This window comes from Anguilla anguilla, chromosome 3 (assembly GCF_013347855.1).
Source record: "Anguilla anguilla isolate fAngAng1 chromosome 3, fAngAng1.pri, whole genome shotgun sequence".
Classification (NCBI taxonomy): domain Eukaryota; kingdom Metazoa; phylum Chordata; class Actinopteri; order Anguilliformes; family Anguillidae; genus Anguilla; species Anguilla anguilla.
The window spans coordinates 56,459,866-56,487,330 of NC_049203.1; the positions used below are offsets into that span (position 1 = coordinate 56,459,866).

Genomic DNA, 27,465 nt, shown 5'->3' on the forward strand with positions numbered 1-27,465 from the left:
GTCTCTGTTTCTCTCTTACTTCCTCCCTTGCTCTCTCTTGCTCTCGCTCTCGCTCTGTCTTGCTCTCTGACTCAATCCTCAATCTCTTTCTCTGTTTCTCTCTCCCTTTCTCTCTCGCTGTCTCCTCTGTCTTGTTGTGACGGATCAGTGTTTCCCCCATGCTGTGGAGGAGGGGTGCAGAACGGCGATGGCGGTCATGGTTTGGGATGGGAGGCTAATGAATCTGGAGGCTGTGCAGCTGTGGGGAGAGAGACATGCCCTCTCTCCCTCTCTGTCCTCCTCTCTCCCTCTCTGTCCTTCTCTCTCTCTCTATCTCTTTCTCTGTCTCACACACGCACACACAAGACCCTGTAGTATGCTGGCTGCGTGCTCTGTCAGTTTTTTTTTTTTAATTTTTGCCTGCATGTGTGTTTGTGTGGATAGTGTGCTTTCATGCAGTGACTTGGCTTTTCTGTGGGTCTGTGCATGCTTGTGTGTGACTAGTTGTGATGTAATGCGAGTGGGTGTTTGGGTGTCTTATGTGTGTTTGTACAGTATGTGCGGGGATAAGCGCTGTTTAAATGTGTGTGCACTTGTGTTTCTTGTCAGTGTCTACAAAGTAAATATGTTTTTCAGTGTACATAATCTTCCCTGCCATTTAGAGGCAGCTTTGAGTCTCTCCCTGGAAAGATACAGGGTCACTGAAAGCGGCGGGGATTTTCTAGGTTTTTCTTGCTGCTCGCGTTTGAGAGGAACACAAGTTCACCTCTGTGTGGCCTGGGTGTTTTACAGCCCCGGTGGAGCCCATGAGCTCTGGGCTCATATGTTACCAAAGAAACGCGTCAGCGAGATGGTGTATTTTGAGAGTTGTCGTGGCGACAGCCATGTGTTTTTTTTCTGTGTACACAGCATGCGCGAGTCAGCACATTAGTGGCGGGAGGCGAAGTTTAACTTTAGTTCTGGCCATCAAACCCGGGGGCATTCGAGGGTGGCTCTGGCGCCGTCAGCGGGGGGCAAGCGCACCCACACTCGTGTCCGCGCACACCAGAATGCCTCTCCCCCTGTATCTCCACACACCCCCCCTTCCCCCGCCCTCGTCGCTCTCCGTCTCTGTCTGTTGCTCTGTCCTTCCTCCAAGGCTGAAAGGAGGGGGGTGGGAATGGAGCTCGGATCTGCTGCAACGCCACCGGCCCCCTCCCCTCCCCCAATTATGACTTCCAGCCAGAATTCTCCACAGCAGGGAGTGGAGGAGTAACCTTGTTTCCAGTTCGTCCTCAACTGAACCACTTCTGATTTTAACATTGTAAATTTCCCTCTAAGTGGGCCAACGTCGCAGATAAGTTACGCGTGCGTGTGCGTCCATCTCCGTGTGCCTGTTTGTTCACAAACATGCGCCTCTCTGTTTGTGTTGGCCGTGCTTCTGTGCGGCTCTGTGCGTTTCCACGTGTTAGTGTGTGAGAATGCGCATTGTCAGAAGGAGAATTTCAGCTGTGCTTTTACAGTAAATGTAAGGAACCTTTCAATAAGGAGGAATTTGAGTCTTGGATCGGTTCATACAAGACCAGTCACATAATGGAGGTCTGTTTACCTCTACCCATGATGTGTTGAAGCATTCGTTGTTGTGGTTGTGGCAAGGAAACGCCCTCAGACCGAGCTGTGAGGCAGGCCCTCTAGGTGTGGTGGTGGTGTGAGTGAAAGAGGGCATTCACAGTCAGCATTCACAGCCTCAGCTCTACCCTGCACAGAAGTCAATCACAGCACCCTGTCCTCATCCCTCAGGGGAAAAAACAAGTCCAGTTGGGGAAAACAAGGTGCGGACACTCCCCTTGTAACACAGCTCCCAGAACCAAAGTTCAGCTGTGATAATCGCTTAAAATGACACCAGACAAGCAATGCCATTCCTGGGTTTGGCAGAAATTGAACAAATCAAGCTGGGTGAAACCTGGGAGAAAGTTCGGTAGAGCAATGGTGAGGTGGTGCAAAAACGCCTACTGTCCACTGTATTGTGAAATGATTTAAAAATATATATATATATATATATATATATGTACACCAGCCATTGGTTTTGAATTGGCCATTGGTGACTGTTGCTGGTGTCACAGTGGTCAGCCAAACTTCGTTCCACCCCCACTCGGCATCCTGCTATGCCCCTTACCCCACAGCCAGACAGACTGCCCCCACCTGGCAGGCCTGGAAAGTCCTCCTCCAGCCAGTCTGCGGAACAAAAACGTGGAAAACCAGGACTTGCGGCCAAGAGCCTCCAAGTACAGTGAGCCCCTTTTAGTAAGCCTCAGCGCTAGGTAAACGGGGTGGTTGTTAGTAGTTTCCCTGGGGAAAGTAGAGTCAGAGTAGAGGCTTCGGGTCCGAGACCTCAGTGGGACTCCAGGCGTGTCTGTCTGGGTCTGGCAGTGTCTGTTCGGGAAGCTCTCTCACCTGGGCCTCTGTTGAGTTCTGCTCATACGGGGACAGAAATCTGGGCTCAGGGCAAGGTGGTCTTCAGTGTTCTGTGTTCAGTCTTTGAAGCGGAAAGTTGACAGCGGTATGCATGTAGGGCCGCTATGTTAAGTCGAGAGCAGTGATCAGTAGAATGTGTGTGAAGCGGCTGCGGTGCTCAGTCTGAAGTGGAAAGTTGGCGGTGGTATGCGTGTAAGGCTGCTGTGTTAAGTCGACAGTAGTGTTCAGTAGAATGTGTGTAAAAGGGCTGCTGTGCTCAGGCTGGTGTGGGGTGTTGTGCAAGAGTAGTGTTCAGTAGAATGTGTGTGAAAGGGCTGCTGTGCTGAGGCTCGTGTGGGGTGTTGTGCGAGAGTCGTGTTCAGTAGAGTGTGTGTGAAAGGACTGCTGTGCTCAGTCTGTGAAGTGGAAATTTGGCTGTGGTACGTGTGTTGGGTCACTGTGTTAAATGGAGAGTAGTGTTCAGTAGAATGTGTGTAAAAGGGCTGCTGTGCTCAGGCTGGTGTGGGGTGTTGTGCGAGAGTCGTGTTCAGTAGAGTGTGTGTGAAAGGGCTGCTGTGCTCAGTCTGTGAAGTGGAAATTTGGCTGTGGTACGTGTGTTGGGTCACTGTGTTAAATGGAGAGTAGTGTTCAGTAGAATGTGTGTGAAAGGGCTGCTGTGCTCATGCTGGTGTGGGGTGTTGTGCGTGTGCAGTGCTGATGCATTCAGCCTGCGAGGTGGGTGGAGGGTGGAGTGGGCTGGAGCTCGTGGCCGGAGAGAAACCCATGTCAGCGCCTTTCTTTAGCTCCCAGGGCTTTTATTTGCAGAGGAAGGAGGGGGGGTGGGGTGGGGTGGGGTAGGGTGGTGGGGGTGGGGGGATTGAGAAGGGAGGGTGGTGCAGGCGAATTCTTAACAGAAATTCCCACCAGCATTTTCAGGAGGAGAATGAGACGGCTACTGCACCGCTTCCTGTGGTAACTGGAACTGCACAAACACACGCTGATACATAAATATTGACAAGGATAAATACAACCCCCCCCCCCCCCCCAAGTCCCACAAGCACATAATCGCATACGCACACACACACACAAACTGTACATAGACCCGCATGGACAATCAACCATGTGCACTAGAGCCCATGTGCTTTCCACTTAAAGTACTCCATTGTTGCTGTTCAGGTAACAGTTTGGTAGATGAAATGTACCTGCTTTGAGAATTGACTGACCAGAACCGGCTCGATCCTCCCTCCTCCCCCTTTCTCTTTTTTTATCCTTTTGTCTGTCTCTCTCTCATTTCTCCCTCTGCTCCTTTGTCCTTTCTTTCTCTGTTGAACTCCAGGCTCCCTGATTACTGAAGGCAGCTCATATTTAATTCTGTCACTTTATTTCTCAGCCTTTGCAGAGGAAGAGAGGGAAGGGGGGGGGGACTGGGAGAGAGGGAAATGGAGGGGGGGGGGGGGGTGGAGAGACAGAGACAGAATGGAGGCAGACAGACTCAGACAGGCAGTCTTGGCGACTGAGTTCTGGAGCAGCGGACAGAGGGGGGTACACACACACACACACACACACACACCGTATCCGTGTAGGCAGCCACAAACAAACACGCACACACACACACTCTGTATCCGTGTAGGCAGCTACAAACAAAAACACATACACACACACACACACACACAGGGCCCTGTGTAATGCTGGATGTGTGCTTTGTGAGTTTGTTAGTTCTTGTCGCACACACACACACATATGCAAACACACACACACAAATGCACGCACAGACACACATACTGATACAGTAACACAAACAATATCTGACTCGCACAAATACACGTGTACATACACAAATTGATACAAAAGAGACACATGAACACACTACACACACAATCGCACCAAGTCTGATTTGTATTGGACTTGGGAGTTAGAGGTCACCGGCTTGGTTCCAAGCGTGGAAACAACACAATTTGTTTTTGACGGCAATAGAGGTCGCATAGCAAACATTACTTGGATTTCCTGTGGTTGACAGAGGCTTTCCAAATGATAGAAAAAGAAAACAAAAAAAAATCTAAAGAAAACAAAATCCCTGGTTATGCTCCCAGCACTATCCCTCGTTGACTTGCTTATGTAACCTTCTGTCTCAATGTGAGACGTGAACAACAGGGAGTTTATAATGTCTAAACATTTGACCACACCCACAATGTTTCCTCACACTTACTTTCCTGGTGTTTAACTGTATAGGGTGTGTGTGCCTTTCAAAGCATTAAATACTTCCAATGCAACAAACCTCAAATACCACTGTGAAAAAATATATTTACACATACTTTCATGTAATGTCTATTGTGTCATGATTTTTTCGCATTTGCCTAAAGATTAATATTTCCAACAAAATGTAGGCAATTACTGGAAGTGCTAGTAAAATGTTTTAAGATTCTTCTGGTTAATTATGAACTTGATGTTACCACTGTTGGGAAGCAGCCTACGTGAGCTAGGAACTTTGCTCCCTCTTTTTTATGTGAAGTGAAACTAGGTGCATGTCAATATATACATTAGTGATATAATTTACAAAAAACAATATTTATATTCATGAGACTTTTTGACAGCTGCCTGATTTAGATAATTGTCCATGTACTGTCATTGGATCAATATTTATGTCACTCAGCAATCTCTAGCATGTAAAGGGTTAATATGGGTTCAGTTAGTTACTAAACCCTGTAGTATGTAGTGCCACAGGTTTATTGTTATATTTATATATCATTAACCTATCTTTGAACCGTTTCACAGTAGGCAATGTTTAATCTTTTTGAAATTTAATTGTTTATTTAATTGTTTGTACTTTTCATGTAATCCATTTTTTCAGTCACCATATTGTACAAATTGGACTGGTCTTGTTCTACATCTGTCCTAATATTTAATATTTACATTTGATATTTTATGTAAATAAAAGGATCTGGACCAAAAGATAATTCTCCCCCTAACAATGAAATCCAATGGCTGGCACTCTGGTAAAGCCTGGTACAGGCTGTTTGCATTCTCTCCTTATTGTTTTTGAAGTCATTTGCATTTTGCCACACCCCTTGTACATATTGTACGCAAAAATCAAACTGCCTATTTACATGAAATTGGGTGGGTGGCAAATGTGTCGAGACGGAATGGGGAGCGTGGAAACAGCGTGGGGCCGCGCGGCTGTATTTCCTTCGCTGTTCGGTCACTCTGTTGAGCGTGAAACCCCCGCCACTAAGTGGGCCCCCCGTGCATGACCACAGGCCCGGAGAGCCGCGTTTCGTCTCCGACCCCGCAGCAACGGCTCCAGTCCCCAGGCGGAGGGTCGCGGGAGCGGCCTTGGCCCGGTCCGTTACGCGAGCGGCAGAACCCCCGCCTCCAACCCCGCCGCGTGGCCCCCGCCCCGCCCCACCCGCCGCTGGCCTCCATCCGTCCTGCACCCTGTCGCTTCCCTGACAGCTGCCCGTGCTCTCCCCACCCAAAACAGCGCCCTGCTGCTGAATCAGTCCTTTTCCCCGGTGAAAGTGGTTTATTATACCTGTGTGGGTTTGCTTTTATATTCCTCTCCATCTTTCTGCCCCTTCAATCTATTCCGGCTGACAGACGGCAGTTTGTTGTCTTTTCTCGCCTTGTCTTCCGAAGCCCTTACTCAGACGTCCCGTGGAGAGATGGGTGGGTAGGAGGGAGCAGGGGTTGGGGTTGGCGGCAGGGGGTGGGGGGGGTGGGGGTGGGACTTGTCTACAGGGGGATTTTTCAGTCCATTGTGCCACATTGCGAGGGAACTAAAGCGAAACGAGCTATTATCTGTTCTCTCTTCAGGAAGAAGATTGAAAATGATCTGTCTGCTGTAGTAAAAAGGGAAGTATTGTCTTAAGCAAATGGATAATGATATTGATCGTAAAAGGCTGCTGTAAAGTTTCCCCGTCTGCTGTAAAGTTTTCCCACCCACAGCACAGCCCAGAGCCCTGATTGCTGTGCACATATTTGCCCACGTAAGTCTTCAAGGTCTATCAGTTACTTCCCTTGTATAGCTTTTGTTTGGTGGGAAGCCAACCACAGGTGCAGTAAGAAAGATGTATCTATTGACAACCCAGCCAAACAAACAAAATGGATACAGTATGGTGCTACAGTACATGGAGGCTTTGGGCAGAAAGAGTTTTCCCACAGTGCACCGCTTTGGAGGGTTGAGAAAGAAAATAATTTGAGGCTGGCACTTTACTGGCTAAAGGTGAAAGCTCGTTCTAATAGCAGTCTTAAGCCATTGCTTAAAAGCCACACTGGGCCCAAGGAGGAGGTTCTTTGCAAGTGCTATCACACAAGGAAAGAGTACTTATAAATTAAACATTAGAGGCATGTTTCATTTATTGGTAAGGTAATGGAAGTGATGTTTCAAATATTTCAAGCATTTTCAAAATAATATCATCAATATAAAATCAGTTGGATACAGTAGCTTTGGTATACATTTACGTGTGTTTGTGTACATGTGCTTTTGCATGTGCCTGTATGTGTGTCTGCACATGCCTAGTAGTGGGGATGCAGTTCTTGAGAAGACCTTTCACTGGAGAAGTATACTGTGTGACAAGGCACTGTCCCCTAGGAACTGCACACCACACAATTATTAGGCCACAAAATACTTAATTCCAACATAAACACACACACACACACGCACACACAAATGTACAGTGCACATGCCCACACAGACATATAAGCAGACGCACGCTCACGCTAGCAGATATGAGACGGTGATGTTCTCCTCGAAATAGCTACAAGTGTGTAATACTAATGCAAATAATTTCAAGCGGAACCATCCCAGAATCCATGGGGATAGGCCTCAGCTGTCTTCGATGAGGAAAACAAGGAAAAGTTTGTGCAAAACAAACTAGTTCCAACAGCTCCTTGAAGGCTAGTCATAACAATGTGGTTTTGTGTTTGGAAGTTGCTTGTCTGACAGCATTGGGCGTGTGCGTTTCAGTGGAGGCCCGCGATTGGCTGGATGTGATGCAAGTTGGGACTGTACTTCTACTCGGGGATGTGGTTGGGCGGTGTAAAGGTTAGGGTGCTGGGCCCGTGGGTACAGATCAGGGGCTGAGTACTAATCTTATACCCGTGAGCACTAAACAGCACGCGTGTTGCAGCGGTAAGAAATGAGCTGAGTAAACGTCTCGCATGTAAATTTGCCTGCCAAATTAGATGTGCTGTAGTGTGTGTTTGTATTCACACTGTACTCAAGCGGTTCTGCAAAATAAAGCATGCTGCTTGTGCTTTGTGCTGTGCAAAGACCGCTTCTGTTGCTCTGATTGTTTTCCAAATAGATATTGCACAGAATGTTCTTTATCTTTTTTTCTCATCTCTGGCTTAAAAGATGGGTCTCTCCCGTCTGAAAAGCCATCAGGTTTGAAAGACCCCATTAACAAATAATGATGACGGAAAAAAGCTACAAGTAATTACTTTCTATCATCTTCATTGTTGTTTTTTTTTTTATTAGTGGGATCAGTGCATTTGTTACTCTTATGGCTGTTTCTAATGATTGTTACAAATCAATACTTCAGCCTGGGAAGGTAGATTTTAAAATGAGAAAAGGTGCACAAAAGAATGAGAATAATGAAAATGGATTAACATGCTGCATGAGCGTTTAAATCCAAGTGTCCTTGTTTCACCCTGTCGAGCCAAAGAAGCGTGGTGCTATGGGGTATGAAAATTCCCAAATCAACGTCACAGAAGATGAGCAGGACTCAAATGAACAACACACGTTTGGCCATAAACAACGCTGCATGATTAGATGTGGAATGTAAACATATTGTTTGTTCCGTGGTATCTTTAGCATTAACCTAATTCAGCTGGGATTACCATGTGTTACCGAGGCCATATGGGAGGGAGCGAGGGAGGGAAAGAAAGGGGGGCAGTGGACGGGGGGGGGGAGGGGGATTAGGACTTGATGTTTCAGCTTCAGCCAAAGGGCAGATCATAGCATTTTAAGTGGTTGTCTTTACATTTCCTCGCTTTTCTGGACCATAGTTTCTGCATTTAGACCAATTAGAGATGGGTACATCGCTGCAGAAGGAACACGGGAGACAGACCGCCCGAATTTAGCAAGGGACATTCAGGAGTTTATTATTTAATTATTTAATTATTTATTGGTCGTTGCCCCTGTATTATCGTGTCTGACACACACGCACACACACACACACACACACACACACACACACACACACACACACACACACACAGTTCCATATTGTTTGGGACAAATACATTTTTTTTTCTCTTGTGATTACTGAGCTCACCAGTGCTCTCTTTATTCTTCACAATGTTTCAAACAGTTGTATGCCTAAGATTTGTCCTGTCCCTTTTTTCTCTTCATATTTCTCTGCCTCATAATGGCTTCCTTGACTTTCATTGGCACAACTCTGGTCTTCATACTGACAAATGGCAATAACAGACTCCTAAGGCAATCGAAAGCCTAGAATCAAGGCTAGATACTGAAAGCTTTCTTATACTTGCACTAAAGAATTAAAAGAACACACCTCAGAAACACAAATCAGAAACACCTGTGCAGCCATTTGTCCTTAACACTTTAGCACCATGAAATGGGGGGGGGGGGAGCTGTATGTAAAAAGTGCTGATATTTCTACATGGTGAAACCCAAATGTATTAAAATACCCTTTAGGAAAAGCTGAGCATATGTACTTTGACCACATCTGAATTGTTTGATTACAAATATAAAATTGTGGAGTACAGAGCCAAATAAAGAAAAAACAGAAGATAGAAGAAAATGATTGAAGAAATATGCAAATGCTGGTATATACAGTGCAATTTAAAATGCCTTTACTGATCTGTCATGTCCATGAGGATTTATTAAAGTGCCACATTGTCCACCTCCTATTCCTGATTTCTGTTGGATGTAAACAGTCCTGTATTTCCCATTGAGGACACCTTGAGGTCATGGTGTGGTGTGTGTTTTAAGGGGGCCGCTGTGCAGTATACAAGGGGTGGCTAACCTGATTTCAAGGTGTCTCTCAGTCATCAGTGGCAGCATACATTGAATGTTTGGGGCATTTTGATAAATGAGGCAAATTGATTGGACCAAAGCCTCCTCCTCTGGATCTGGATTTTTTAAAAATGCCAGGTCCAAGGTTGGCTGGCCCTCACCTCGGTGTACGTTGTGAGCATGTGTACGGTAGAGAGCTCCAAGCTCCTTCCCACCAGACTGTGGTGGAGGGATCCAGAGCCCGTGCTGGTGTGACGGGCGCGTGACAGCGTGAGGGAGCCCTCTCGGGACCCGGATGAATAATGAAGAAGGCTGGTAATGACTAGGAGCCTCTTCAGATGCTTGCGTGAGGGAGACTCCAGGGAAAGTGGGCTGCTGTTGAGACAGATTGCGGCGCTGCCTGGACTCTCTCCCTCTCTCTGCTCTCTGGCTCGGCAGACAGGAAGCACTGGAGCTCCTCTCTCTCTCCGATGGCTGCTCCTGAAGAATGGATGATGGGGGCGGGGGTTGGGTTTAGAGCATTTCATCATGATTTCTCAGACCCCATGGGCCCCTGAGAAAGGTGTACACGGTAATGGGGTTTCTGATTTCTCTCTCTCTCTCCCTCTTTCTCTGACTCTCTCTCTCCCTCTCTCTCTCTGACCTCTGTCTAAATTGAAGATGAATAATTAATACAACTCTGCCTTCCTTTAATGGCTTCACACAACAAGAGCGGTGTGCTTATATACTCACACATGGATTGACATTCCTTTCCTCCATCTACCTCTCTTTCGCCTCAGAGTGGCTCAAAAGTCAATGTAAAATATAATTTCCTTTCTTACTGTTCACATCATATCACTGTTTTTCAAGGACTTTATTTCACGCATGTTATTCGTATTCTCGTTATATTTCCTTAGCCTTATTAGAAGTGATGGTGTTTGCGGCAGTCCTGCAGTTGTTGCGATGAGCTAGATTAGTACGATAATTAGTACGATAGATGCATTGTGAAGGGAGTAGTAGTAGCACGGTCCACAAACGAAGGTTCCCTTATGACACGAGGAATCGTGCTTTATTTCTATGATACGGGTGAAGGTCCTCACTGAGGCGCAGAAGTCTGGCCGGTGGCTTCCAGCAGATTGTGATCTCTTTCAGACACCTGCCGCAGGTCTCCGGACAGCGAGCCCTCCGCTTTCTTGTGAGGGGAAAATGCCGGAGGTCCCTAACACTGCGGCCGATAGATGAACTACCGGGAGGAGAGGAGTGCACTTCAGCTCTCCTGCTCTTGCTCTCGTTGGATATCTTTTCGGGCCCCTTGCGTGCTTCCAGGCAGCTGTGATTCTGCCCGGGATTCGGTTACACATCTCTCAGGTTTTTGAGCTGCGCTGCACGCTTAAGCATGAGTAATTCATGTCTAGGCCTGGGTGGCTCATGGTGAGGATATTTAAGTGTTTTTTTTTTTGTTGTTTTTTTTTTTTTTTAAATTGAACCCAGTGCTCCGACCATACAGCCAATGACATCTCTACCACATCACAATACAAATGAATGTGCGTGAGATTAAGATGAATTTACTAAAACACATGTATGCAAAAATTATATTGTCATGGTCAAGAGTGCAATATGAAAGAATATTCACATGAATGAAATACATTTTTCGCGGTCTTACTTACAAGCCTCATAAATGAGCCGAATAAACCTTGAATTGTCTCATTGTAGAGGCAAAGTGTAGCCCAATGAACCATAAACCCCACCCCCCGCCACGCAGCAAGATTGTTGCTTTGAATATTTAGTGACTCCCTTGACACTGTGAGAATGCGAACATCCTTTGTGTTTATGAATATGGGCGAAAATTTGTGTGTGTGTGTGTGTGTGCGCGCGTGCGCATGTATGTGAGGGGAGCTGAATCTGCCTTTTGGTGTTTTCTGAATTGTATAATTGGATCAGTTTTTTAGTGGAGGTTTTCTCTCTTTCTCTCTCTCTTTCCTTCTCTCAGTCTCCCTAGAGGAGTTCACCAAGCAACAAAGAAAGAGGTTCTTTCTCCTCTTTGAAACAACAGCTGTTGACAATGAGAGAGAGAGGGAGAGAGAGAGGGAGAGAATAGCAGTGCCAGCAATTTCTACCTTTCTCCTCTCTCTGTCCTTCCCTCTCCTACCTCTGTGTTGCTGCCTTTCCCTCTCTCTTGTAGACCCCCCCTCCCCATCTGTGTCGGTTGGCTATTAAAGAGCAGCTGATACAAATATCCATTTATACTATCAGTCCTACTAGCTATGAGGATCTCTGCAGACTTTAGACAAATTCAACACTTGACCCTTTGCATTAAATTAAACTAACAGAGATGCAGTGCTGTTAAGCCAAGCCCACGGTACATTAAAGCTTAGTTAAAAACAGTCATTTATCAACAGGATCATGTGACTTGTCCACCATAGTGAAATTGCAGACTGCACAACGTAGTCAGGTGACAGAGCAGCGACTGTTTGTGTCAGCCATCGATTCTGGTTTTCATAGTGGCGGTAGCAGTGGCATGTTGCCTTCACTGAATATTAGCTTGTCAAAGGAGCAGTTTGTGTGGGTGAACTGATTTCTGATTGCCAAGGGAGTAGCTTGTCTTGAAAGATGATCATTTAGTAGGTGCAGAGAGTCCAGTATCAGGAGATATACACGATTATTTTGACAGATGAGGGTGGGTGTTCACATTTTCCCTGAGACAACGTTAGCGCTCAGTACAGACAGGCTGTAGCAGTGGGCAGAGACAGAGGAAGCAGGACATGCTGTCTTTGTTGGAGCGGAGAAGCTGAACTTGTCCCAAGTGACCTTGCCCCAAGGAGGAACGGGGAGGGCGGGCGGAGCGGGCCAGTGGGTGGTTGGGGGAGGGGGGAGCTGGGCTCACAGATGGCAGGAGATATCAGTCCAGGGTGATATGGAAGGGCCTTGCTTAGAAAGAGCACAAGCACATTAACCTCTGCTCTCTCAGAAACAACTGCTGTTCACTTTGAGAAGGGGAGGGGAGGGGGGTTAGCCTGTCAAATAAATGTACAGATAGACAGAAAGATGGCCAGTGGATATGCGCGCGAGCTGTCACTGGAGCAGTCATTTTGTGTGTGCCTTACCGAGAGCTGTGATCACTTCTAATTAAAATTGCCCACGTAGAAGCAGTCTGGTTCTATTGAATGCTGCTCATTCTGCCTCAACAATGGACTGCTTTAGCCAGCTGCACAGATCTGGGCCTTTTAGTACAATCATCAATAGGATCCCACCTCTGCCAGGGATTTCTGTTGATTGGGAGGCAAGGACGAGCAGGCGGAGCCAAGGTGCAGTCAGCACCACACCAAATAAAACCCAAAGCAATTCCCCCTTCTCCCCGGGTCAGAGCAGTGCTCGAGCTGTGCTTTGTTATGTTTTGATTTCCTGCAGAGAGCTGAAAATACACTTGTTAAAATTCAGTTGTACCACAGAAAATGTCAAACATTTTTTTCCACGGATAATTGCCGTTGCTCAGAAAATGTGTTCAGTTGCAGGTTGTTTTCGGTGACACTGCGTACAGCAGTCATAACAGCATATTTTGACACTCATTGTTTCTCATCAGATTTGTCCTTTTGCAGGTTACGTACAGGTTAACAGTAATTGCAGTATGACTGTTAGGAAGTCGCAAATTAAAACTGGAATGGAAACCCAGATGTAGGAGTTGAAGCGGAAACGTCTCTGTGCTCCTGCGCAGCGAATACAAACAAAAGAGGCTAATGTGAGAGTGATCTGAGGCTCACGGCTCAGACTTTCTCCTGTGGCTCAGTCACGTCTGTGGGGCTACCCACTCTCACCTCCCTGCAGCCTGGGTCTGCCAAGAGGCGCCTTTCGTCAGCTGAGAGCTGGGGTGGTGTGTGTGTGCGTGTGTGTGTGTCTATATGTGCGTGCATGTAAGTGTGTGTGTGTGCGTGGGTCAGTATTTAAGTGTGTGTGTGTGTCGGTCTGTGTTCAGTATGTGTGCATGCGTGTGGGTCTGTATTTAAGTTTGTGTGTGTGTGTATGTGCGTGTGGGTCTGTATTTAACTGTGTGTGTGTGTGTGTGTGTGTGGGTGGGTGTGTGTGTGTCGGTCTGTATTTCAGTATGTGTGCATGCGTGTGGGTCTGTATTTAAGTTTGTGTGTGTGTGTATGTGCGTGTGGGTCTGTATTTAACTGTGTGTGTGTGTGTGTGTGTGTGTGTGTGTGGGTGGGTGTGTGTGTGTATGTATGCGTGTGTGGGTCTGTATTTAAGTGTGTGTGCGTGCGCGCGCGTGTGTCTGGCACGCAGTGGGAGGACGGAGTAGAGGGGAGGGGAGGGGGTGTGCATGCCAGTAAAAGTCCGGGAATTCAGAGCGCTGTTTCAAAGGATCCCAGGATAGTTTACAGGCTTCAAAGCGGCGAGAGCTGGAGGGGGAAGAGGGGCATGGGAGCCTGGATATCCCCCACTGTCTCCTTTCCTCCCTCGCTCGTTTCTCTTTAGCCACTCTCAATACCTGCTTCCATTCCTTTCTGCAGCCTGCCTCTTTGTGTCTGCCTGTTTCCGTCTTTCTCTCTATCCATCTTTTCATTACACAGCATGTCTGTCGGCCTCTGTCTCTCTGTGCCTTGTGGAGGGCACCTGAGACCGTCTGACCAGGAGTCCTAGCGGAAAGAGGGGGGGTTGTGTGGTTCTGCGGTCATGGTTACTGTTGCCCCCTGGCCAAGTGGCTGCCAGTCTGCCGGGCGCTGCCTTGTGGTTTTTCAGCTGGCAGAGCGGAGTGGCCACAACTCCGCGCGGTCCGGGACCCGTCTGCCGCCCCAGAAGTAGGTCAGGCGTCACATTCATTAAAGTCCCCTGGCCCTGCGTCATGCCCCCCCATGCCACACCGGCCTCACTGCAGGACCGGTCCACATCACATCAGGTAGAGATGTGCGGCCGCAGCCAGAAGGGTGCACACTCTGGCTGACCTATCGCATGGGATTCCCAAAACCGTCACCGTACCCAGCTATACAACATTCTGTAACTAATTTTGTGGCATCATGGGAAGGTGGTGTGACCATCATGTTGTAACTGACTCCTTAATTAGTCTGGCAGTACAATAGGCGTGGATATTGGATTTTATATGGTTTATATGTCGCTCCAGGAAAGTGGTGGGAATACCGTGCTGCACTTGTCTTGATTGTGTTTGCAACCCATGGACAATGGGTTTGGACTATGGACACAGGAGTCAGAATGGGACAGTGCTCTTGCTACAGCACTTCCCCAACAGCTGGATCAGTTCCAGTTCTCTGAAACCTGTTTGCAGAACACCCCTGTCTGTGTCCCAGTTTTCTGGCTCTGAGCTTGAAGCAAGGTCGCACAAAGTAACATGACAGAAACACTGAGCTTTATTCACCAATGGTAAGGCAGAGAGGGCTCCCTTCCTGGGTAAGCTCCCCCTCTCCCTCTCTATGGCTCTCTTGGTTTGAAATTGCAGTTTCCCATGGTAATTAATCTTTCAAGCTGGTTATAGGTGTTGACTACATAAATAAGCTTTTCCAGTTTATGGAAGTGCAATACTGTTGTGACAGTACAGTGAGACAGCAGGGGCCTCAGCTCTCATTACTGTAACATCAGTGAGGACTCAGTCTGATTAAATTTGATTGATGTTTGACTAAAGTGTGATTCAAAACTTTAACATTTTGAGGCTAACTGTCAACAAATAATGCAGGCAGGTCATTAGTCAACACCATACTATACCCACTATATCCAGTGGTCCTAGTATGATACTTACATTTCAAGACCTTTCTGCTTAGGTTGTATACAAGCAAAACATTTCAGAGGATGTGTTAGTGATTTTCATCATTATAATAGTTACCCCGCTGAGTGCACTGAATCACATTTTAGAAATAAATGGCAAATACCTCCATGGGCGGTTGTATCTTGCGCAGAGATTAGATGGACTTGCTTCAAGCTCATCCAATGTTATTATGACTTGTGAAAACCACAACCCAACGTCACAAATGAAATAGGGTACAGATCCTATTAGGAGGGAAGCAAGAGAGGGATGAAAGATAAATAATGCAATTTTGAAGACCAAGGCAAATGGCAATATGCAAAATCAATAGCACGTTTAGTTCAATTTGTATTATTTCAAAGTAAATGTCTTATTGTTTTTTTTTTAAACCTTTTTTTTTTATTACAAGCAAACAAAAGTAAAGATTGCAGAACCCAACCTTTCGATTTAGCTACAACCTTTAGCCATACCACAAAATAACTGAGGTATAACGCGGAAATAACAAAGAAGCAGTTATGTTTCTAGAGCAGTGTTTAGGCTATGACACCAGCTTGTGTTTGTGCATGTCTTCTCATTAAATCCTAGCTGAGAAGGGGAAGGAAAATGAGGGAACAGGATGCACCCACGCACCAGAAAGCAAGTAAACGGTGGCAATCCTGAAGAATATGTAGTTCACAAGGTAATTTGCGTTCCCACAATAGCCTACTTCAGAAACCAAACCCCAACCCCCAGTGCAAGTGCACGCGCACGCGCACACTCAAATGAACCCCAAGAAATTAGCAAATTAGCAATAGCCATTAACTACGAAGTAAAATGCTACTTGGTTTGACTACTCCACCCCGAGCAACGCTCATGTGCGGAGATGTTCGGCGCAAAGGTATTGTTTTAATGTGTAAAGTATTCACAAAGTTACGAGAATAAATAGGACACTTGATGGTAAATGCTGGAGACTAACTATTATAAAGGGTTTGATCGATCGTTCATGAAAGTGTCACGCTTTATTGTTAATCTACTTTTATATACAGTGGCTAAACATACAAGTACAAATTCACATAAGCATTTGAGAAATTGGGTTTTTTTCGGAGAGGGATATTCAGCCTTATGAGACCAGTGTCTTGCTTTTTTATTCCAGGAATAGGTGTGAGGTGGGCTATCTGTGGTTAATAAGTTACCATCAAAGGTATAGGCTAGTGCTTGAATCTTCAACGATTCTTAGAAGATTTAGAACATGTAGCCTACACCTTCACAGTGGAGACACGTTCGTTACTTGAAAAAGATGGAACAATACCAAGTATTCGCCGTACTGCCGTGAGAAGGTAGCGGGGCGTGTAGTTTGGCTGTGGCTGTTCTGGGAGAGGGGGGTGGCGGGTGGTAGAGGGGGGAAAAGCTGCTTCATCAACAGATCTAGGGCTGCTGTTTACTTTGGCACGTCACTGAGCCCACTGCAATGCATGTCCTGTCTGATTAGGGCGTTCTTCACCGGCTATAGAATCACTTCATCGTAATGTCCAAAGATGCTACGGTCGCACACAATGTTTTAAGGACGAACTGATTCGTGCGGTCTGGGCATTCATGACAGATTACATATCAAGTGTGTGTTTCCTTTGTACTCTTACACGCGTGTGCAACCGCAAGAGGAGAAAGGTGTCGTTCCACCGAAATCGCCTATATTAATTTGACTAGTGCGCTTAGAAAAGATTATTGGCAGGCTGTTATAGGGTGACAGAAACAGACACTAAAATTCTCCGACGTCGAAAAGATAAGCGACGCTCTTGTCCCTGGCCGCACACGATGCGTGCCTTCTTCCACCCTCAACCAGTGCGATCAAAATGAGCGAGCACTAAGGCGAACAGAAGACAGGATCCAGGGACATCTAGCGTTCATCGTGAAAAATCACATGCAGCGCTTGAACAAGACAGGGTGTAAGCTACAAAAAAACAAAGGCCTGCATTTAGGTTAACAGTAGCCAATTGTCCAAACGACGAAACAGCCAGAGTGCTTTTCCATGCTTAGTAAGACATATCTGGGAACTGGATTAGGCAGGCTTTGTGAACACGCCTTGTATAAATGGGTGTGGGTTTGACAAGATGCCAGTGCTCTCAGTGTAGCTACTACTGATGGAGACAGCGTTGGGAGTTTGGTAAAAATAAAAAGACGCCCAAGTCTGGAGGAAACTATGCTACTAATCATATCTTTCCGTCATTACAGTTTCACAACTACCTTGATGCGTGGGTGTGAGCAGTTTGACAGTTTATTCGAATGATATATATTTTAAAGCGTACATAGAGATAACTAATGGATAACGTTTACAATACATTTTTTATTGGACACAACTGTCGGTGAGGTTTATGGAGCGAAGTCTCATTCAGAAGTGACCACAGCACTGCACGTGATGTTTATGGAGATAATTTTACCTCTCACCCCGGGCTTTTTAGCTGCGAAATAAATATATACAGGACTGGCAGTTTTATAGCCTCTAGACACCTCTCTACTGAGAGTAATCATTGGAGTCTATCCTCGTTTGTTCATAGCGTTTGATCAAAGCAACTGGGATTGAGAGAAATAACGGTTTTGGGAGTTAGCATGAATCTTAGTTTTGTCCTGCGAGGAAATGGCCGTATTGTGCTATAATTTTAGTCGTCTACGGTCCACCTCTTTGGTGATTTTGGCCTGATTGGGAGTATTTTTTAAAAAGCTTCAAGTTTGATGCATATGACTGTGTAGTCTAACACATTGTGCAAGAACATATTCTTATCCTGAGTATCATTATTATTGTTGTTATTCTTTAAGAAAATGAATTATGATCAGTATGTATTGCTTTCTCTGCGAAGGGAATAAGGTGAATTGCTTTTGTATAGCAATTAATGCGATATTCAATACAGTTTCTTTGAATATGTGATATAATGGTTAGGTTGTAATGTGGGCAAAGCTCCAACAATGTATTCCAAACTGACCAATTTCAGCTTACAAAGCAGAACTACTTGCCTACCCAGGCTCTTCCCTTTGTACCCTCTTCTTTGTGCTCCTCAGCCTTCCTTTTTATTATTGTTCCTTTGACCGTGTTGCGAAGAGATTTATGATCGGAAGAAAAGCCTTCTCTGTCGGATGTTGCATTGACAACGGCCCCGGGCTCAACATCAGAACAATTAGTCATATTATTATGAAGTTCCCCACCGGCTCACCAGGCAACCACCCGCACGCACACGCGGACGCAAACAACCAAATAGCACGGCGCTGTTTATCGCTGTTCTGCGTTTGTGATTGCTCTGCTGGTGAAGATGTTCATTCAAAACCAACAAAGCACCATTTTCAGTGCTACGGTATCATGCAGTATCATTTCTTACAGAATGCCCGGGGTTTTCTTTGAAAGGGGGTAGGAGGCAATACATGATTGAGCAGGCCATTGGAGCCCAAATGAAACCAAATCTTTATGTGCTTTATACCATTAATTCTCATGATGTTTGAAAGATGGATGCTGTGGGGGCAGCATGCGCTGAAAATAGTGGAAATACCTAGCCTTGCACAGAAGACAGGTTTAAGCTCAGAATACACAAACACGCTCCTCACTCTGGTGCTTTTCCAATTCTGCCCGGCCAGGAAAGGGATCAATAGCCATTACCAACACTAGTGCTGACAAGTCATTCATTTCCACTGCAGTGAGCAGCAATACTCCCACCGGGATGTCATTTGTGCGACCATGCTAGATTTGTGCATAACTTATGATACTCTGCACATGCAGAAATTTGTGTAAGTAAATTGCGAAATGCAGTCAAAGGTAGAACGCATCAAAGATCTGGGATTTGTATAGGATGTGAGTAGATTTTCACATGCCTTCACATGTGCGTAAGGGCAAACAATACATAAAAATATTGATTGGGTATTTTGTTTTGTTTTATTTCAAAAGTTTAAGGTCTCTCAGAGTGCTTTGTTTTCCACCTTTTCTTTTGTATCACATTTAGTCTTTTCCTGTATTTGTAGCTTGCCGCTGTGTATGTTAGATGGCCCATTCATTTTGTACACACAATATGGTAGCATGGGCTTTTGAGCAGAAGAGGATTCTGGGATTTCTTGGTGAGAGAGGAAGTCTTCTCCATGTGGGAATGCCTGATGGAGCGGGCTCTCCAGGGGCCAACACAAACAAACGCTAGTGGCTCTGGGAACCCGCCCAGTGCAGTTATTTACTGCTTACAGCCAGGAAAGGAAGCCTAGCTGGGTTACAAAGGACGGAGGCATTTTGTTTTGGTAATTTTGTTAAATTTTTTGCGCAGCTGTGTACTCTCTGATTCACCTTTTCAGACATAGCTGGATATGTGTTGACTTGCTTCTCGTAAGGCCTCAAAACGAGGAAGGATTCATCTAATCAATTTCCTGGGTTTTATTTTAGAATGAAAATATCATGATTCCTGACATACTGCAGCTGTTACTGTTTTTCCTGTTGGTTCTTTTTTTAATTACAGATTTGATGAAGTACTGTTACGCTGCCATTCACTGAGAGCCAAAGTTCTTTATGAGACAGCTTGAATAATGGATTGATGTACCATATTGATTTGTTTGAAAGCATGTCTACCATCATTTACACAGTCTTGACTGATGCTGAAATAAAATGTAAAAAATTGCTCTTGAGTCGTGCCTCTCTGACTCGTCCCTCTCTGTCTCTCTCTCTTTTCTCAGGATCAGAGTCCTGGGATGGTTCCTCGGCTCCAAGACCCTTCTGCTGTGCCTCGCCCTACGCAGAGCAGCAACTACAACATGCTGCTGAAGAGCCAGCTGATTAAGAAACACATCCTACAGGTAAGTCAGATACTGACAGTCAAACAACGGGGATAGTAATCTTTCTGATTGGTCTCAGTCATCTGTTTCTCCAAATAGATTGGCTTTGTCCACATGTACAGTATAACACCACAGTGTGTGTGTGTGTGTGTGTGTGTGTCTGTGTGTGCGCGCGTCCATGCACGTGTGTGCGCGTGCGCGTGTGTATTCTCACAGTAGACTGGCTTAGGTCATCTTTGGCAAATGGCAATGTGCCTGAGTAAGCATTACCGTGATGAGTGACAGCGTGATTCATGTGTGTCTTAGCAGGAGAAGCAGAGGCAGATGGAGCAAATGAACGGAGGCCAGATGTCAGACTGCCAGCAGGTGGTGCCATTTCAAGGTGAGGGCACCACAGGCATTCATTTAAAAAGGAGCATTCAGAAGACAAATGTGGAACTGAACTTACCAGTAAAATCCGTAGGAGGATGATTGAATACTGATCCAGAGGGGAGGGAGACAGTCGCGAAATGAAATTGCTTCACGGTGATGGGTTTGAGGTACCATCCTAAAATCGTGTCAGCAATACACAAAGTATATATCAGAGTACACACTTTGATGATTGTGCTGAGCTTCACGCTTCATGCATCCCAGCAGGTAATAAAATAATAAGACGTAAATGTTTGGAATACTTCCGCACTATGTATGTTCATACGATTCATCCTTTTGATACGCACTTTAGTTTAAAGACAGCATTCTATTGTACCACCATTACTGTAGTGTTCAACATGATTGTATTTTGATATTTTACATAACTCAGTATATCATTATATTTTGTATAGTGCTGAAGCTTGAAGCAGGAAAGGTGTTTTGATGAAGTCAGCATCTAATGGAAGCCTGTTCTGATATATGCAGCTCTATGCCTCTGTAGCAGTCCCTGACTCCTGTCTGTAACAGCTGCTGGTCCTTGTAGTGTTTCAAATCACTCTCATAAGCAAAATTCTCTCCTATCTTGGGATGTGCTTTTGGCTCAGAATTACTTATTTGTTAGTGGTTTCCATTCTTATTAGCTTGCCACATAAGCGATGCTGCAGACACATGATCCAGTGATTCGAATGTAAGCTGCTATCTTTGCTATATCCATTGAAATATTCTTAAAGTAGCCATGCACGTTATACTTTACAGGTATTTTCCCCAGTCACTCTGAGGTCATTTGAGCCCATGCATTGATTTCTACCAGGTCATTTATGACGTTTAGAAGGCCAATGGCACAATGGCAAAGCCTGGATCAAACAATGATTCACTTCTCAATGACATATCGTATACTCACTATCAACGCGTTTCGGTTCTTCTTCCCCTCCTGTAGGTGTTGGCCGTTCCCTCCCCTCAGAGTGCGGATTCCCCATGGGGACGCCCCCAGCCAACCCCGCCATGCTGTCCCACAGCCCCATGCTGTCCGGCCGGATGGGGGCGCTCAACCAGCCTGGCCGCGGCGGTGGAGCCTTCATGGGCAACGCAGGCCCCAAGCCGGCCCTTTATCACCAAGAGTTTAGTGTGCCCCTTCAGCCAGGCCAGGGCATGATGGGAATGGGTGTACCTCCTCGGCAGCCCATGCACCACAGCCAAGCTCCAGCCCGGTCGGGAATGCCGGGCCCGTCCTTCCAAGGGGGGCCCTTACAGCCTCAGCACCTTCGACACGCGCTCCACCAGGGCGGCGCTCTCCCCCGCATGGTGTTCAACCCCCAGCAGCCGTCGCAGCCGCAGTCACAGTTGTGGCAGCAGCAGCAGCAGGGGCACCCGCGCATGGGCTGCGATACGCACATGGACCCAGGGCTCCACCAGCATGCGTTCCCGGGCAGGGGAGCAGGCGGAGGGCCCCCGCAGTTCTCCCAGCAGCCCCTGCGCTCCGGCATGCCCGCAAACTTCACCCCCCACCAGACTGGGGCTCCTCCCCCAAACCAGGTGGCCCCCAATCTGCCTGGCAGGCACATGCAGAAGCTGCCTCCTGGCCACCCCCACCCCTCCATGGCCCAGCAGGGCTTGAGGCCCCGTGGCCCCTTGTCTGCCATGGCAGTGATGAAGCCAGTACCCCTTGGGATGGTGCCACCTGCCCACGGGATGGCTCCGCCCAGCTACTCCTCCTCCAGCAAGCACCCGCTTGGGATGGGGTACGGCAGTGGCAACCCAGGACATAAACTTCCCGCGTACGAGTGTGCCCAGCACCAGAGCAACGGGGGCATGCCTGGGGTGCCGGGAGGAGGTGGGGGAGGGGGGACAGGCGAGGTGGACTTCATAGAAACGCTAGTGGGGTCCAACGAGGACTGGCTGAACAATCTCACCATGATTGATGAGTACCTGGAACAAAACTCATAGTAGGCCCCCATGAGCACCTTTGCATGGGGAGGTTTCCAGGGACATGGTTGTGTTTCCGGAATGTTCTGAGCCATACACGATGGGACGTCGTGTGAATTTGGTAAAGAGCGATGCACTGCAAATGCCCCCAATCTGGACCTTTACCCTCAGGCCACTCCCTCCCTCCACTGGTCAGTCCAGGGTGGGGAATGCGGTCACACACACAAAGACGGACGGACAGAGGGATGTCCTCTGAATTCTGTAACCACGGCCATCGAGACAAAGCTCCTCATTCAGTTATATCTGCAAGGTGTGTTGAGCAGGAAGTGTAGCAGGTCTCAGAGGTATCTGGCCCAGAAGGGAATACACACTGATCAGATCCATGTACTGTAGATGTAAGCGTACTCCTGATGCAATTCACAGGCAACACCGATTCCCATGGCTTCCTTTGTTTCCCGGCAAATCAGCTTAAATTACCAAAGGAGGTCTAATTAATCACTTTGGGCAGACCAGGCATGTGTTACACTTCAGTGTTTTGCCACAGTGTCTTTTTAAACGTCAAACATTTTTGTATTATGAATGGATTCATTATTTGACATTTGTTGTGACTGAATGTCTTACACCATTTTAGTTTGTTCACAGACCAAAATAGACACAAAAATGTAATCTCAGTAAAGGATGTACTGAATGAGGTTTGATACTCTGTGCTTCTCGACTGTACAATGATGTAAACTGCTGTGTTTGGTATGGTCTTTTCTCCCTGCTTCTTCATCAGTGGAAACTTCCCAGCTGAACTGACAGCAGTTAAAAATTGGCTTGTGTTGATCAACTCAAAAGTGATGGTCCTGTGGTTCAGATTGATAAGGTTCCCATAGGCTCTTGTCACCTCAATTGATGGCTAAGTATGATGATCCTGGTTGAGCTGCTTTGCTTTTCACACATAGCATCCTCTCAACTGTGATTGGCTAGGGTTCCCATGTGATGCCACTCTGCCAATCATGTCTGAAAACAGAAGTGAAAAACATGAGAGAGGCAGTTAATCTGCAATCTAGAAAACTGCAGGTGTACCAATGGGAGAGGAAGGAGATCTGCCATTGTGGTCCTGGCAGTTCTAGAACTGTTTAGTCTCATGTTTTTTTTTTTATCGTGAGTGGAGGGAAGTTGGTCTGCAAGGGGCTTGTACATAATAAACTATTTTGTAAATTATGTTTTCCTAATCTATAACATATTAAAAAGGAGAAGTACACATATTTATACTTCTTTTTGTGCAAATGAATTCTGAAGGTTTCCTTTGTAAATAGAAATGAAAATAAAAACAACAAAAAAAACAGTGGTGTAAAAAAAAGCATTGATATAGCTTACAATTAAATCTGTTTTACAATAGGAGAATCCTTTATTTTAATTTGTTTTGAATATGCAGACAATACAGTTAGTTTTTCAGTAATACTGTGTATTACAGTGTTGGAATATTTGTTATGTTTTTGACATAACACTGCTCCTGGTACTCTGGTTTGGCCCAGGGTTCTAGATTGCGATGGAAAGAATCTGGAGATTGCGGTTTATGGCAGTACCCTAGTGACACAAAAACCCATCCCCAGGCCCACACTCTGCACCCAACACCAGTTTGAGGTCCAGGATCACCTGAATTACTCTATTAAAGTCGTCTTTTGTATTCATCCTTGACCCCTAAACTCCACCCACACCACTGGCTGGGTTTCCCAAGCCTACCAGCACAACTGTTGTGTCTGAAGAAAAACACACTACACCCTCAAGAGAAATGACTGATCAAGCATCTCACAGACATGGATACCACCTGTCTCTTATTACTTTGATGAAGACAGAAAGGTACCTCATATGGCAAAGACTGTAATATACTATTTGCAAAACTGCAAAAGTACATGTATCACAGACATAGGTCTGTGGCTGTGGTTGGAGACCCTGGGAACATTCCGCAGCCATGCAAATGCATTGGATGGCATATTTCCAAATAGGGGACACTACTGAAACATGGGGTCAGGGATTTCAGCTTGGGGTGAACTGCAAAAGCGTTGATATTTCTACATCCCTCCGCACACTGCCTCCATTGTAATACAGAGGTAACGTGAGTAAGCACTGTACGTCAATTTAAATTAGCACCTGCGCTCCATATTTTATCTTGCACAAAGCGTGTAATTGTCACTCAGAACTACGCTATTTTTGGTTGAAGGTGATTTGAATTTCAGACGCTGAATAAAAGTACCAATGGATGCAGCGTGCCAGAACTTAAAGTTAGCTGGCTGTTCTAGAAAAGGTCCTGCCATACACAGTTCCCACAATCCTTTTCCGCAGTTCGCCCTAACCCTAGGGTGTCCCTTCTCTTTTGGATCTGTAACCAAGGAGATTATTATAAGCCATTACAGTTTGTGAATATCTGTGATTTATTTTATTTTTGTCTTGATATTTTTTAGATTTTAAAAAATAAAACTGTATAAATGGACGAAAGGCTCTGAGTCGTTTCTCGAATCGCCCGTTGTTTTTTCATCCTATTTCTTGCTTTCTGTAATTCTTAGCTTGATGGTTGTGCAAAACAATGCTTCCTACGCCACTCCCATTTAATTTCCTTTTAATCACACAAACACACATTTATGCCTTCTGGTATGCTGCTAACACCCTGCTTTTTCTTTACAAGCTTGAACCTGTTTACAAATAATTTACCTTTGGGCTGTTTTTGGTTTGGCTGCCTTACATGACATAAATTAGACATTAAACCCATTCATACTGCTGACGATCCGCAATGTGACATTCCACATGTCTTAATCATTTTAGGCTAAGCATTAATCACAATGAAACAGCAAGAATGTCCAGTGGTTGACAGGTGTATAATTAAATATAATTCACAAGTCTAATGCTGTGCAGTGTTGCCTAAGTCATTTGCATACATAATATAAAGCAAACATGAGAGGAATATAAACAGATACATAAACATAAAGCTGAATGGGGATGACACATGCTAATGGATAAAGCTGGCTACATGACAATTTATACGCAAAATACACATCACTTATATCTTTAGCTTCTCTGATAACCAGGTAAGTTCTGATGTATTTCCTTTGCTTGAGGTTTAACCCAATGCCTTATTGTTTAAATAAATGCTGTAACAGGCACACTGCACTTTGGTTTTGTCCATGAGGACAGACAGATAAATTACTTTTCAGATGCGCTCCTGCTGATCCACAGCACAGATGAATCTAGCTAACCATATAAATGTAACAGAAGATAAATATAAATCACAGAAAGCGCACTGGGATTTGAGTTTCCCCGTACTGGCCTGAAAGGTTTTCATTTCCTATTCCAGGCTTGGAATTATCTTTTGTTTTATGAGCCTGAAAAGCCCAAAGGTTGAGTCGTTGTGCTTCCATCGAGAACTTCTAGAGTAGGTACTGTTTATGGAGTACACTCCATCCCCCGAAACATCCACAGACACACACACACACACGCGTGTGCGCACACACAAATTTAACAAGGTAACTTGCTCTCACTAAGAGCGTTCTTCTCATTATGCTTGCTAACCAAGACAAAGGATATGCAGCACAGATGGTCAAATGGGTGTCGCCCACTTCTTCATTGTCACTCAGGAAATACAAGTATTTTTTTTACTGACTGTATTTGATACTAAAACACGGGGGAGTGACCTGGAATGGTCTATTTTTGATGTGTTTCCTGTTTTGTGATTAAAGAATGTTGAAAACATGCAGTAACAATGTTTCCATCTGTCCAATTATGTCTGTACAAAAGCACTGTTATTTTCCTCACTTTGAGTGAATGCACAAGTCAGACCAAAATTAATAAAGCGGGTCACCGCCACTTGTGCTTCTGGATCCAAGACATGAAGGAATTTAGAGGATTTATTGAATTTACCGTACCGACTTAGGACAGCATAGTGGTCCGGTGGGTAGCACTGCCTCCCAGCAAGAAGGTCCTGGGTTTGAATTCCGGCCTGGGTCTTTCTGCGTGGAGTTCGCATATTCTCTTTGTGTCCGCATGGGTTTCCTCCAAGTATTCCGGTTTCCTCCCACAGTCCAAAAAAATGCTGGTTAGCTAAATCAGCTAGGTATTAGAGTGTGCCCTGCAATGGCCAGGTGATCTGTCCAGGATGTGTTCCTGCCTCTCACCCAATGCAAGCTGGGATAGCCTCCAGCCCTCCTGCGACCCTGACCAATAAGCAGGTATAGATAATAGATAGATATTAAAGCATGTGTTCTTACAACGTGACTGCAGAGAGGCCTATATGGCAACTTAGGCTACGTTTACACCACACGTCTTGATGCCCAGTTCTGATTTTTTGCCTTTTTACCTCCTGTTTACATTTACACTATATGACCAAAAGTATCTGGACACCCCTTGGTCTGGGACTGTTTTCATGGTTTGAGCAAGGCAAATCTTAATGCAATGAAATTCTAGGTGATTCTATGTTTCCATCTTGGCCTTTTGTGGGAAGGCCTTTTCCTGTTTTCGCATGTCGATGCCCCCGGGCACACAGTGAGGTCCATATAGAAATGGTTTTGTCGAGATCGGTGTGGAAGAACTTGTCTGGCCTGCACAGAGCCCTAACCTGAACCCCAAAATCGCCCAATCAGTGCCTGTCCTCACTAATGCTCTACTGAATGAATGGAAGCAAATCCCAGCAGCAATGTTCCAACATCTTGTATAAAGCCTTCCCATAAGAGTGGAGGTTGTAATAGCAGCAAAGTGTGGACCAACGTATAAATGGCAATCATTTTGAATGAGATGTTGGATTTCAGGTGTCCACACACTTCTGGCCAGGTTGTGTACTTTAAAAGTGACCCATATCAGTGTTAACACGGTTTACACTTGAAACAATCCGCATGTGTACACGAGGATTTGGTTACCAATACGAAAGTAAACCATGCCACCACGGCCATATCGCCATCTGCAATGGAAACAAAACGAGACAGAAATAATAATTCAAGCTATTGTGTTTTGAAGCATCTTAGGTGCACAACGAACATCCCCTAGCCCATACCAACTCTCCGCCATACTGGCTTAAAAAGCACGTACCTTCAGTATTCGTCCACTGGTTTGAGCCTTCATCGTCCGTTTAATTTCTTTAAACAGTTGATGTTACCAGCAGAGAATGTTTGTGCATGTAGCCTAATTACGTCACACGCCACTCAAATGCGAAAAAGTAGGAGAACATTTGAAAGACTTAGCGCAGGGGTCCTCAATCTTATCCACAAAGGGC

At 45.7% G+C, this 27,465-nt stretch overlaps 1 protein-coding gene across 2 annotated transcripts in view; it reads left to right on the forward strand.

Moving 5' to 3' along the window:
- Window positions 1-24,699, forward strand: part of si:ch73-211e3.1 (mastermind-like domain-containing protein 1) — a 66,924-nt gene extending 42,225 nt beyond the window's left edge. The window contains exons 3-5 of one of the 2 annotated variants that reach the window (XM_035410389.1): window positions 19,794-19,913; window positions 20,202-20,274; window positions 21,238-24,699. In XM_035410389.1, coding sequence (XP_035266280.1) covers window positions 19,794-19,913; window positions 20,202-20,274; window positions 21,238-22,244 — 1,200 coding nt within the window. In that variant the 3' untranslated portion in view covers window positions 22,245-24,699. Of the gene's footprint in view, window positions 1-19,793; window positions 19,914-20,198; window positions 20,275-21,237 lie in introns of both variants that reach the window. The other variant, XM_035410388.1, reaches the window with a different exon arrangement.
- Window positions 24,700-27,465: the final 2,766 nt, after the last annotated feature.